This window comes from Rhinoderma darwinii, chromosome 8 (genome assembly GCF_050947455.1).
Source record: "Rhinoderma darwinii isolate aRhiDar2 chromosome 8, aRhiDar2.hap1, whole genome shotgun sequence".
Taxonomy (NCBI): Eukaryota; Metazoa; Chordata; class Amphibia; order Anura; family Rhinodermatidae; genus Rhinoderma; species Rhinoderma darwinii.
In genome coordinates, this window is record NC_134694.1 from 14,904,853 (window position 1) to 14,919,454 (window position 14,602).

Below are 14,602 nucleotides of genomic sequence, written 5' to 3' on the forward strand. Positions count from 1 at the left end.
TAAAGGGGTTGTCTATTATAGGTGACCACTTTCCATGGGATCCCTTCTATTTACCAGAGTGCGGAGCGTCTCCCTGAGGATTAGTGGCTGGTCTTTCAGATCATGTAGATTGGATTACAGCGGAGTGCCCGTCATTGTGTCCTCTCTCTCTCTCTCTCTCTCTCTGCAGGTTCCTCTACAATCTTGATTTCATGAGAACCATTCACTGATAGCAGAAAATTACAACGTTACCCGGATTGTCCGTGCGCCTCTCACCTACTGAGCGGAGATAAAGAGGAAACCGCTAACACTGTAGTGACCAACCGGGCCGTGCAGCATGGCGTCTGTGCCAGTCTACTGCTTGTGCCGTCTGCCCTATGACGTGACACGCTTTATGATCGAATGTGATGTCTGCCAAGACTGGTTCCATGGCAGGTGGGTTATACACTGGTGGGATACATGATTCGACATGTGGGTGATAATGGGAATGTTCTTCATGTTATCACCTACCAATCAGGAAGGTTATGTGGCATCTGAACGCTGCACATCCTGGACTTTAGGAGGTATTGTGTGTCCCAGGCTTGGCTTGGGTCGGACTTTTAGCCACAGACATCACTTTTTATGCGGGTTTTTTTCCAACACATTGCACATAGATGCACACTTGCATTAAGCCGCCCATGAGTGTAAAGTACTGGGTGGCATTTTTTTTACAATGTGTAGGGTGACTACTTTCAAAAAATGTGGGGGTATAATATGATTTTTTATGTTTTGTTTTTTTACATTTTATAATGCAAATTTGATTTATGTTTGGCAAAAACGTAATAGTTGTTCCAGCAGCGAAAGGGTTAAAGAGTGTATTAGGCAATTGCAAAAATAAAAATCCCTTAAAGGGGTATTCCCAACTTAGACATTTATGGCTTATCCACAGGATATACCATAAATGTCTGATAGATGCGGGTCCCAGTTCTAGGACCTTCACCTATATCAAGAACAGGGGTCACCCACCCGTGGTGCGGCGGCCACAGGCTGCAGATTTTAGGTGGAGACTAGTGGAGAGGGGGCAGCGCTTGCTCGGCTCTTTTGTAACTCCCATTAAACAAAACGGATAGGTGCTTCCCCCTCTCCACTAGTCTCCACCTGGAATCGGCAGCTTGCGGCCGCCGGACCAGGAAAAACGGGAGTCAGGTGAATATGCCATAAATGTCTAAGTTGGGAATATTCCTTTAATATGTTGTTTTTGGCAGTACTCCCTTTAGTCGTGAAAGTTTGACGAATTCTTCAGCCCCATTGATAAAGGGAGTGATTCATATATTGGGGAATTGATTTTTTAATGGGTTTTCATGATAATGTCCTTTAAATAGTGGACGAAGGTGTTACCCCCCTATACAGCCGTTCTACTGATAGTGACGCCGTGATTCGCCATTGTGCTAACCATCTCCTCCCATAATGACAGCTGTGTAGGTGTGGAGGAGGAAAAGGCGTCCGATATTGATCTCTATCATTGTCCGAACTGCCAGATCACTCATGGACCATCCGTCAGTAAGTACTTTGGTTTTTTAAGCATGGTATAGCTCGTCTTGGGTGGGGCTTGTAGTGGGTTTAATTGGCACTTACTGATATTCTCCCATAATGCATAGCAGGCGGTCTCTGCAACGTTTCACTCTTAAGTTTCTCTTATAATAATTCTGTGTTTTTCTATTAAATCAGTGAAGAAAAGACGAGGGAATCCAAAGCAAGAACTGTCTGTGATCAAAGATGTGGGGAAGCCGGTGCAGACCGGAAGCGCCGGCTTTATTAAGGAATTGAGAAGCAGGAATTTTCCAAGGTAAACCCGACTTGTAGATGAGGACTGGGAGGGGTTAATACAAGATGCATCTCTTAATAATGGATCTATCATGCTGAAGATTAAAGTGAAGCTCTGACTATGGGGGCTCTCCTTTAAAATTTGAGGGAACCCCCCTTACCCCAAATGCTCCGGTTTATGAACTGCAGTGATTCGTGTAATAATGCGGAATGTGACTCCAAATCCCTGAATATATATATATATATATATCTCTTTTACTGTCCCCGAATACGGATCAGACGGCTACAGATACACATCCGTAGCCGTCCGCAATTGCGGAAGCGCCCATAGACTTCTATGGGCGAGTCTGTGCTGCAATTGTGGACAAGAATAGGACATGTTCTATATTTTGCGGATCTTTTCTACGGCCTGGATACACATCTGTAAATATACGGAAAGGCGTCCGTGGCCAATCGACGTGAATAGGACCACAATTTAATCCATAACTTCCATAGCAGTGAATGGCAATTACGGAAACAGTATAGCTCAGCGAGAACGCGTCAGCGGGAACACAGAGCGGTAGAACGGGGTTTAGGGGGCCCCGTTCTTTAGATAGGTGCCGTCTTCTGCCTGATGAAGGACGCTGATCAAAGCTGAGGGTGCAGGGCGCTCAACTGATCGCTACGGCCCCTTCGTTTTAGGATCGGTGACCCCCTCTGATCCAAACTTTTGATATGTCTCTGACATATTAAAAGTTTGATAAGTGCAGTTACTCTTTAAATTTCAATCTGACGAGTTCTACATTGATCTCCACAATCCGTATGCAGTAACCTCCTCAGTGCCTCCAGAATGTCTTACTGTGCAGGGGATTTGGAGCTCTGTGTTAGAAAAACAAAGCTCCAACCCTTATACTGATGATGAATGAATCCACACAGAATGCGGGACCTAAAAAGATGCGCTGTTAATAGATGGACAGTCACTTTAATGACCCTGTCGGCCAATGAGTCCCTCTGTATATCCCATACTGTGAAGGAATCCGCAAAATCTGTTTGGCATATAAACCGTTAATATATATCAGTCCAGATTTAGGTGTTAGTGGTATATTTAAAGCCCTCCGCCAAAGGTAATTTCTAATTTCTGTACTCAAAATCGTAATGAAATCACTGGAGTAGGACTAGAGTTTAATAAGATATAACTTTTACTCCTATGTTTTAAAAAGGTGTGCAAATAAGAACACACTAAGACAAACTTTTCACAACAGAGAAATACTCCCGATTATAGAGAGAATATAACACTCCATTAGATGCCGATTTATGCAGGTAATATTCATATTTTTGACAGAATGGATGTAATGCTCCAAATTATTTCAATACATAGGGATAATGTTCTTCCCAGAAAGATAGATATTGGTATCTATGGGGTAATGAACCCCCCCCCCCCTACCCGTTCTGTAGTGTAGCAGAGTCCGTACTGTTCCTACGGCTGGGGACTGCGAAACCTCATTATTCCTTTTTTTATGTCTAGGCAATCTCCCGACGCGTTTCTTTGTGGCTGAAATTCTTCAGAAGCGATAAGGCCAGATGGCCCCTTCAACTGGAGGCTCAAATTAAGTTGCAGTGGCAGAGATTCCTAACCGCACCTGTTCCCACAGTGCTGGAACGTGCGCCTGTCTGACGTCATCGCCCACATGTGCTTTTTGGCTACTATTTAACTAGGAGTTTCCTCCCTCTTGCGCACACCCCCAGTGACGTATCTGGAGGTGTGTTTACAGGTGGAAGCTGATACGCTGCCGAACACAGAGCCCCTCCCAATGGGTGGTGCCTGTTTCTTCGTTGGCAGCGCATAGCTCCTCCCACCAAAATCGCGAGTCATCGGGTCTGTGCCTCCTGTCACAGTCGGTGAACCTCTACAAATGCAGCGGAGCCGCCCTCCGTGGACAGAGGGTCAGCAGGCATCTATCGACGCATGCATTCACAGGGTGAATCAGACCTAGTACCACGCGAGGAGGGGGGGGTGTTCTACATCTCCTCTAGTTATATTTTATTAAACTCTAGTCCTACTCCAGTTATTTAGTTGATATATCAGTCCAGCATGAGATACATCCGTCCATGGATGACGCAGAGTCATGTTCATTGCTGTTTGGATACTTTTGGTTCTCACCCCGTCTTATGTACTTGCAGTGCAGATGAGGTGATCCTGAAGCCGCAGGGAGCTCAGCTGACCGTGGAGTATTTGGAGGAGAACAGTTTCAGTGTCCCAATCCTGGTTCTGAAAAAAGATGGACTTGGGATGACCCTCCCCCCTCTCTCCTTCGCAGTGAATGATGTGGAGTATTATGTGGGTAAGTTAGAGATTATTCTTTTTTGGTTACACGTCTTTGCCACCTTTTCTAAAGCTTTATTCATATTACGTCCTGTGTCTTATAACCTTATCAGACTGTATATTGTATGGAGCGGGTTTTTATGATCCAGAGAACAGGGGTCCCATGTCCCCCATTTTATTGCTTATTGCTCAGATGTGAACACTGGGGGACACAGGGCTTCCCTTTTGATTATTGGGGGTCCTACTAGTCTGACCTTAATGGCATATCTTATGGCAGGGGTGGGGAACGTCGGGATCATTTAGTGCGGCCCGACCTCACTCTGACCACCGCTTCCGCCAAGTATGGCGGCGGTCTGAGTGAAGTCGGTGTGTGCCGGCCCAAGACTGGATCAGTCCGGTCACCTGACCTGAGTCAGTGACGTGAGATCAGGTGACCAGACTGGTCCACTCCCGGGCCATGGCGTAGCTATAGGGGTCGCAACTGCGACCGGGCCCCTAAACCTGGCTGGCCCGCAGGGCCCCCGCTGCCACACGGCGCTGACCACGCTGGTCTGTCTGAGTCTGCGTCCGCAGGACGCACATCCAGTTGGGTTCAATGCTGAAGCCTTGCTCCAGCATTCAATGTGCCGCGAGCGGCTCGGCGTAGTGACGTTATCGCGCCTGTCTGCGTCGAGTCACTCACAGCAAAGAGCAGAGGAGGAGAAGGATCCTCCACCCGTTGTGGGGATAAGTAGGTAATTATGTTATTATTTTTCTATTAGGTACATATGGGGGCATTATACTGGGTATGTGAGGGGGGTTCATATGGTAGTTGCTGAGGAGGAATTATACTGTATGGAGCAGCTATGGGGGGCATTATATTGTATGTGTCAGCTATGGGGGGAATTATACTGTATGCGGCATCAATGGGGGTATTATACTGTATGGGGCAGCTATAGGGCATTATATTGCATGGGGCAGCTATGGGGGCATTATACGGTATGGGGCATTATATTGTATGGCAGCATTATACTTTATGGTGCAGTTATGGGGGCATTCTACTGTATTGGCGCCATTATACTGTATGGGGCAGCTATGGGGGTATTATGCAGAATGGGACAGCTATGGGGGCATTATATTGTATGTGGCAGTTATAGGTGTCAATATACTGTGGGGGCAGCTATTGGGGCATTAGAATGGGGGGGCAGCTATGGGGGCATTATACGGTGTGGTGGCAATATACTGTGGGGGCAGCTATGGAGGGCATTATACTGTGGGGGCCATTCATGGGTTCTGTTGGGCAAGGCAGCTAGGCATAGGCGTGCGCAGGGGTCTGGTGGTGTTTGGGAGGGGTAGAGGGGCCCAAGCTGAATTCTTGCACCAGTGCCCATGGGCCTTTAGCTACGCCCCTGCAGGCCGGCACAGTCCAGTCACCTGAACTCATGGTGACTGAACTGGTCCACTCCTCCCACAGCACGCCCCGACCGCTGCTGCCGCCGTTTCATTCCCTCCTTGTCTCCGTCCGCCCCACTCACTCACATTTAGGAGCAGGAGAAGGGGGGACGGAGCCAAGTATGGCAGCGGCGGTGGTCTGAGTGAGGTCGTTGTGTGCTGGCCCTAGAATAGACCAGTCCGGTCACCTGACCGGAGTCAGTGATGTGATGTGAGGTCAGGTGACAGGACTGGTCCACTCCCGGAACGGCACAGTCCAGTCAGCTTACCTCAAGTCAGTGACATGAAGTCAGGTGACTGGACTGGTCCACTCCTGTCACAGCATGACCCGTCCTCACTCTGACCGCCGCTGCCGCCGTGTCATTCCCTCCTTGGCTCCGTCCACACGCCCTACCCACTCGAAGTGAGGTCAGGTGACTTTTCATCAAGGACATTTATGAACTATCCACAGGATATGTCATAAATGTCAGATACATGCAGCTCCCACCCCCAGATCTATCTCAAGAACAGGGCCCCCAATCATCGTTCTACCTCTTTGTGTTGTGGCTGGAGCTTGTGATTTCCGACCATGAAGAAGAAAACAGCGTAACTTGCTGAGCTGCGCTGTTTCTGTAAGTTCCATAGAACTGAATAGTAGTTACGAAAATAGCGTAACTCGCATGCTACGCTGCTTCTGTAACTGCCATTGACTACTATGGGAGGTACGGAAACAGCGCAGCTCAGTGAGTTCCGCTGTTTTCTTCTTCATGTTCGTAAATCAGCCGGAACACAAAGAGGTAGAACAGGGTTTAGGGGGCCCCGTTCTAGAGATAGTTGCAGGTCCCAGAGGTGGGACACGCATCTATCTGACATATCCTGTGGATAGGTCATAAGTGTCCCTGATGGGAAAACCCTTTAAGTATGTCAGAACAACTTTCTGCTGCGAGTTCTTTTCAAAACTTACCATTGTTAAGAGTCGACTGCGCTCCAGACTGACCAACGCAGTAGCAACATCATCGATACCGGCGAACATCACACGCCTCACCAAAGAGCAGCCGTTCCAGCCGTCACATTAGGGGTGACTTAATTAAATGTTTGACCAAATATAGCAGGCAAATTTTTAATTTGATAGTTTTGTATGGCCCGCGAATGATGTTATAAATATCCAAATGGCCCTTGGGAGAAAAAAAGGTTCCTCGTCCCTGTCCTATGGCTATTCGAAAAATATTAATGGTCGGAATACCCCTTTAATGTCCGCTATGAACCTCTGTCTCTCTGTATTTCCAGGGGGAGAGAAGGAGATTGATGTCATTGACGTGACAAGACAAGCGGACATGAAGATGAAGCTGAAGGATTTTGTGAAATATTACAATAGCCCCAAAAGGGAGAAAGTTCTGAATGTTATCAGCTTGGAGTTTTCTGAGACGAGGTGTGTGAGTATTGCGGCTTACCTCATAAGATTTACAACAATAATTTACGTCACTGATAAATTATAATATGCTCCATGCAGGGCCTGAGAGGGTGGAGCATGACACATGGATTCTCCCTGGTTTTCCTTGAGTCCATTTGTCATGCTCCACCCCCTCAGGCCCTGCACTAGAAATAACACAGTACATTCGTTTAGCTCATGCTGATCTCCTCCAGCCATAATTCTTGATCATCTCATTTTTGTATCTTTTTCTAATAGGTTATCTAACCTTGTGGAAACTCCAAAAATTGTCCGCAAACTTTCCTGGGTTGAAAATCTGTGGCCGGAGCAGAGTGTATTTGAGAGACCGAATGTTCAAAAATACTGCTTGATGGGCGTCAAGGACAGTTATACAGATTTCCACATAGACTTTGGGGGCACCTCTGTCTGGTATCACGTGTTAAAGGTAGGCATTTATGTAATGCTGCACTCAATGTACCTGCTCCAGTACCAGCAATTAAAGTAGTTCTGCGTAACTAAAGCAGGTCACATAAGATGTCGCTCATCACATTAGCCTGCACCTCTTTTGTGCCAACGATGTCACCAGTGCGACAGGGTGCCAGTCAACGTGCCTGAAGCATTCTCCATCATCCCCCTGCATTCATATATCGGGCTGTGTGCCCCCAGCTTATAGGGGTTGTCTATTTTTGGGCAATTCATTAGGGTCTACTAATAATGATCTGCTCATATTGTGTCCCACTGCTAGGATGGCCATTGGTCCGCTACAATCTGTGCAGCAAGTGTTCATTTCCCCTGCAGCGCCACCACAGGAAAAATAAGGCGTTATATGGTGCCCATTGAAATCAAGGGGCTGCCTGTGAAATGCATGGATGTGCCAGGTCCTCCACGGCCGCTGTGACTCTCAGGGAATGCTGGGAGTTGTAGATTTTTTTTTTTTAAATCAAACCAGTTTTTATTGATAATACAACATATATCATACATCTCATGTACATTAACTTGGTTCCAACCGTCAATACATTTTCAGTTTTGTACAACATATACAGTTATATGTATCACAACTCCCACTTCCCTCCATCCCAACTCCCCCCCCCCCCCGGCGGAACCTCCTCCTTTCCCTGACTCATATAACCATTCTCTCTCCTGCCTCCTACTGATATATCCATACTTGCCTCCTGATCATTCCACCTTAAGGTGTATTCTACCTCCCTGCAGTGCCATAATTGTGTTCCCATTTTCCCCATTGCTTATCGTATTTGTGTATTGCCCCACGTTTTAGGTATATCCGATGTTCCAATGCCACCGTGTGATTAACGTATTCCACTAGCTCAGACGCCTCCGGGGGATCCGCATTCAACCAATATTTTGCTATTAGTTTCCTAGCATGATACAAAACCTTTTTTATGGCCAGTAATTCAGCTCCATCTCCCCCCTCCTCCCCCATGCAGCCCAACACATAGATCTTAGGTTCCAACGGAAAAACTCTCCCAAATACCCTCTCTACCATGCCTCCAACCTCCTTCCAGTAATCATTCAGCTTCGGACAACTCCAGAACATATGCTTTATGTCTGCCCCCTCAAACGAACACCTGGGACACTCCTGCGTTGGTCTGAGTCTCATTTGCATTAACACCTTAGGCGTCCTGTACACTCTATGTAGGAGAAAAAGTTGTGACCTCCTGTGTGCTACATTAATGGAGAGCATTTTGGGCGATTCCAGTATCTCCTCCCACTCGTCATCAGTTATATTCCCCACATCCTCTTCCCATTTGCATCTGATCACCCCCATCGGATCTCCAAGGAATTTGGAAAGTAATGTACCATAGATCACAGAAATAATCCCTTTAGTGTCTTTTGCTCCCAATACCTGTTCCATCACTCCCATAGTAGAGCAGCCCAAATCCACCAATCTACCCTGGGCCTGCGCCGCATGCCGCAACTGGAGGTATTGGTAAAACATCCGATGTGGGAGTCCGAACTCCTCCTGTAACTGTGAGAACAATTTGAGACTTCCCCCCTCATATACCTGGTATACATATCTGACCCCAGCTTGTTTCCACTCCTGAAAGCCGTCCAAGATATGGAATTCCCATAAGTATGGATTATCCCATAGAGGCATATAATTGGAGCACCCAGTAACGCCCAGTATTTTTTTGCATTCCCACCAGACCCTATGTATCAATAGCAAAGTCGGTTTCCCTTTCGCCTCCCTCCTTAGTTTATGAGACTCCATTGCCTCTAGTATATCCTCGCCCCGACTCAAATGATGCACCAGTTTCCCACTAGAGTCCCACTCTTCCCTATTCTTCCAACCTTTAAAATGTTGTGCTTGGGCTGCTAAGTAATATATCCACGCATTTGGAATAGCTAATCCTCCCTTTTCCGTTGGTAATTGTAATTTTTCCAATTTAATCCTGGGGATCCCCCTTTTCCACACTAAGTCCCTAAACAGATTATGTATTCTCCTGAACCAGTATTTAGGCAACCACACTGGGGCATTATGCACCACATAAAGAACCTGAGGCATCAGAATCATTTTAATCAGGTTTGCTCTTCCTAGCGCTGAAAGTGGTAGTCCAAGCCATATTCTGGTCTTATCTTTTAGTTTGTCCAATAATGGTTTCACATTCAGCGCAACAAAATCCTGCACCCTCCCCGAGACCTTAATCCCCAGATATTTAAATTCCTTAACACAAGGTACAGCAATTCCCCCCACCACCAGTGGCACCTCCAATGGTTTGAGTGGCAGCAATGTCGACTTACTCCAATTAATTTGAAGCCCTGAAAATTTGCCAAACCGTTCCAATATGGTCATTATCAACGGCAGTGACCGAACTATCTCTCCCAGGAATAGTAAAATATCATCCGCATATAATGCTATGCGTTCCTCCAGCTCCCCACATCGAAACCCCTCTATACCCGGATGTTGCCTTACCACATTTGCGAGAGGTTCGATCGCTAGAGCGAATAATAGCGGGGAAAGTGGACATCCCTGACGCGTCCCCCTCTCTAGTCTAAAGGAATCTGACATCCGCCCATTGGCTCGAATCCTAGCCACCGGTTCCTTATACAGCAATTTTACCCATGTTATAAAATTATTCCCAAATCCGAACCGCTCCAAAACAGCCCACAGATACCCCCACTCCACACTATCAAATGCCTTAGCCGCGTCTAAGGACAACACTGCTCTACCCTGTGTATCTGCAGCCTCTGTCTGCAAATTCAAGAATAATCTTCTTAGATTAACTGCTGTAGATCTTGATGGCATAAATCCCGACTGATCCGGGCCCACTATCTTAGTCACCACTCTTGTCAGCCTATTAGCCAGAACCTTTGCCAAAATTTTTACATCTGCGGACAGCAGGGATATTGGTCTATAAGAATCCGGCTGTGTTCGATCTTTCCCCTCTTTAGGAATGACTACTATTGCCGCTTCATACATAGTCTGTGGCAGTCGTCCCCTGGCAAAACTATCTTGGAACACCTCTAATAACTCTGGCAGAAGCTCCCCCCCATATGTTTTGTACATCTCTGTAGGTATACCATCCATGCCTGGAGCCTTTTCATTTGCCATAGAACTCACTGCTTCCTGCAATTCCTCCAATGTAATTGGCTCTTCCAGCCACTCCCTCTCCTCCTCCCCTAAGGTAACCCACTCCATTTCCTCTAGATAGTCTGTCAATAGATCTTCCGGATAATCTACCCTCGTACGATACAGCTCGGTATAGAAGGACTTCAACACATCCAGTATGTCCCCTGTTTCTCCAACCAGTGTCCCCTCTTTATCCTGCAATTGGTGGATGAACGCACCCTCCCTCTGAGGCCTAGCCATATTTGACAACAATCTGCCCGTCATTTCCCCCTCCTCATAATATTTTTGCTGCAAAAACAACCTTTTATTAGCTGCCTGTTCCAGTTGATGTTCCTTTAGTAATTTTAGGGCTACCTTCCACTGGGCCTTCGTTTCTGCTGTATTATTAGCTACATGAGTCTCCTCGGATAATGTCACCCTTTCCAGTAGATGTTTTCCCACCTGTCGTGATCTATTTTTAATGGTCGTGATTTCCCAGATATACACCCCCCTGATATTCGCCTTCATAGCGTCCCATAAGATATCTATAGGTACCGTACCTTTATTAAACTCAAAGTACTCCTGCAAGCTCGCAGTTATTATCTCCTCCCCCACTAGTCGTATCCAGAACGGATTTAGCCTCCAATGCAGTCTTAGCCCCCCTATCTGCGGACTAGTTCGAACTTTCAATATCATTGGGGAGTGATCAGACAGTGACCTTGGCAGATATTCCACCCCTTCCACACACTCAATCCCCAACCCGTTACTAAACATCAAATCTATTCTAGACAACGATCCATAAGTAGATGACACACAAGAATATTGCGTAGTAGAGGGCCACTTTGCCCGCCAAATATCCGTGTACCCCACCTCTATCATGTACTTCCCAAACCGCGTCAGAACAGCCTCACCTACCCCCCCCCCCCTTTTGGAAATTTATCACGTCTTATATCCATTACATTGTTAAAGTCTCCCATAAGTATAGTCGGGACCATCGGCCAACTAGCCAGCCTTTCCAACACTTCTCTTATTGGAACCACCGAGTATGGGGGAGGCACATACAGTACCACAATTATACATTCCCAATTAAACAACTTACAATGTACCCCTACATATCTGCCCTCTCCATCTTTAAAGGAAGCCAAACAGCAAAAAGGTACATCCCTATGAACCAGGAGACTAACCCCCCTTGAATATGTGGAATGATAGGAGTGAAAGCTGTGTCTAATCCACACCCTATGTGCCTGTTGCACAGTATCAGCAGTAAGATGCGTTTCCTGTAGTCCCATCACTCCAGCAGACTGCCCTTTCAGAAAGTCAAATATAGCCCTCCGTTTTGTTGCCTCTCCCATACCTCTCACATTCCAGGACAAAAGATTTACCCTACCCCCCATCTATCCATTTTTTTTATCTGACAGAGGCCATTACCCTTTAATCCAGTGCGTACTGCATTTCCAACTCCCTTTCCCTCCAAAACATTCTCCTCCCTCCACCCCCCTCCCTAGCCCGCCCAACATTCCAGAAACTTACCCTCCAAAGAGGGCCCGGGCTGGTGAAGAAATCTCCACCAATGTGACTGTTCAGCTTCCCATTTACACTGCAGAAACACATCTTTTCCCACAATATAAACCTGAGAACCACAAACCTCCCGCCACCTTACTACCATAGACATATAGCATTTTAGTGACCCCAACATCTTCAATTAACCTGACATCTCTGTCTTTCCTTCAGCATTATAAACCTAGAGGCTGCAGCCCCAAATTAGAACAGTAAATAAAATGCAGAAAAACAATGCCTTATTCCCCTGTGCGGCGCATCCTCCTCCTTTTTCATAGTAAGCAGAGTCCCCTCTTCAACCATCCACCTCATAATCACGCAGCAGCTTCCTCTCGATTCTGACGAAGGCGATCCTCGTGACTGTCCAGCCATCTTAACGCATCTTTTGAGTTCTCAAAAAATTGTACAGATCCCAGCGCCGCAACTCGAAGTTTCGCCGGGTACAACATGGAGTATTGAACACGCAGATCCCTCAGTCGTCGTTTGATATCCAGAAATTGCATCCTTCTTTTCTGGACCTCTACAGAAAAATCCGGGTAAAATGACACTTTCACACCATTCACCCGTATATCCTGCTTTTCCCGGGCCTGGCGAAGAATTAAATCTCTGTCCTTATAATGAAGCAGCTTTACCAGCACAGGTCTTGGCGGCCGTCCAGGTGGACCCGGGCGAGTTGGTACTCTATGGGCTCTTTCCACCGCAAACAATGGTGTCAACGACTCCTTGCCAAACACCTCCAGTAACCATTTTTCGAAATAGGAATCCGGATTGGACCCTTCCACTTTTTCGGGTATTCCCACCATCCGTACGTTATTGCGACGTAAACGGTTCTCCAGGTCATCCGTTTTAGATAACAGATAAGTAACATCCACAGCTACCGCATTTACATCTCTCCTCATGGGCAGCATTCTGTCTTCCACATCACTGACTCTACCTTCCACCGCTGTTGTACGCTCCGACACCTTCTGCAGATCGTGCCGTATTATGGAAATATCCTCCTTTATTCCGCCCACTTGGCAAGTGAGTTTAGCTAGCGTGGCATTACATAGGCTTACCGCCGAAAAAACATCTGCCAACGTAGGCCCAGGCTTATTTGAATTGTGCGGGCCTCGATCCAGCCCTCCTCCTGAGCTGCCTGCAACATCTTCTCCATTCTCCTCCTCCTCCTCTGAGTCCACCTGTGCCCGCACCGGTTCATATCTGGACCCGGAGCAGTCTGCCTGCTTTTTCCCTACTCCTGTCATCTCTCCTCCAGCATCTGCCTTCACGGGTGTCTTTCTGGCAAAGCGCTCCAGTCGGGATGCCGCCGCCCCTCTCAAGTCTCTGCTCTCTGCCATCACGTACATGTCGGCGCCATCTTGTAATCCCAGCTCACCTTCCTCTGCCGCCTTAGACTTCCTTGAACGGGTCATTACAGCCTCCAGATTCTACAGAATAGTGTCACCAGGTTCTCCTCCTTCTCCCCTCTCTGCACAGGTATGTCTTTGTTAGAGGAATTTAGCCACAGGATGTGTTTCAGGATATCGGCAGCGGGAGCTCCGGTTCCTGCGTCTGCTCACATATGCCGCTAAGCCACGCCCTCCGGGAGTTGTAGATTTGCATCATCTAGAAGGCACTAGTCCATATATTGGCGTATTATGTAGACATACCTGCTAAAGCATTTCCTTAAAGGATATTCAGGTGTCTCAGGTTTTGTTAGTGAAGCAGAAGGCCCTTTTACACGAGCCTATGATCAGGGACAAGCGCATGTATGAGCGCTCGTTCCCGATCATTGCCCTGTGTAAACACGGCAGCAATAAACCGGCAAAACAAGCAAATACTCGTGTGTCGGCCGGTCTGGTCTTTTATGTGGCTGGAGAAATGGTCGTATGTGGCCAGTACATCTCCCTGTGTAAATGGGATGTGCTGGGGGCGATCTGCAAACTCTATGGGGACGAACTATCGTATTGACGCTCATTCACCCCCATACTCCAGATACTTGTTACATTTAAAGGGGGCAAACAAGTGCCGGTCGACATGCCGTTATTGCCATTACCGTGCCGTCCTATTTCCAGGCTCTCCCTTGTGAGTTGTAGCAGTAATGACCTTTTTGTGACTATTTTGCCTCAACAGGGAGAAAAGATTTTCTACCTTATACAGCCGACGAAGACTAATCTGGCCTTGTTTGAATGCTGGAGCAGCTCATCCAACCAGAATGAAATGTTCTACGGTGATCAAGTAGACAAGTGTTACCGGTGTTCAGTGAAACAGGGGCAGACGCTCTTCATCCCTACAGGTGACCATGTTACTATTGAAGGATTTGTTTCTATTCACAGATGATGGTGGGGGTTTATGTACTGATTGTCATGTATGTTCTGCACAGGGTGGATCCATGCAGTGCTCACCCCAGTGGACTGTTTAGCTTTCGGAGGAAATTTTCTGCACAGTCTAAACATTGCCATGCAGCTCAGGTAAGAGAACAGGAACAACTAGTGTACATCATTCATGTCAGCGCGTCACTAGAGGGGTCACAAATTTATTTATATCATATTTAGAAAAAAAGGTAAAAACTTCT

General features: G+C 47.0%; 1 protein-coding gene across 1 annotated transcript in view; it reads left to right on the top strand.

Annotated features, from left to right (window-relative positions):
- The window catches only part of PHF8 (PHD finger protein 8), a 33,140-nt gene that overhangs the window by 7,453 nt on the left and 11,085 nt on the right, over positions 1–14,602 (top strand). The window contains exons 2-9 of the mRNA XM_075835243.1: positions 170–414; positions 1,433–1,518; positions 1,687–1,804; positions 3,943–4,103; positions 6,782–6,923; positions 7,182–7,368; positions 14,161–14,323; positions 14,411–14,498. Of these exons, the coding sequence (XP_075691358.1) occupies positions 317–414; positions 1,433–1,518; positions 1,687–1,804; positions 3,943–4,103; positions 6,782–6,923; positions 7,182–7,368; positions 14,161–14,323; positions 14,411–14,498 (1,043 nt within the window). The 5' untranslated portion in view covers positions 170–316. The remainder of the gene's footprint in view (positions 1–169; positions 415–1,432; positions 1,519–1,686; positions 1,805–3,942; positions 4,104–6,781; positions 6,924–7,181; positions 7,369–14,160; positions 14,324–14,410; positions 14,499–14,602) is intronic.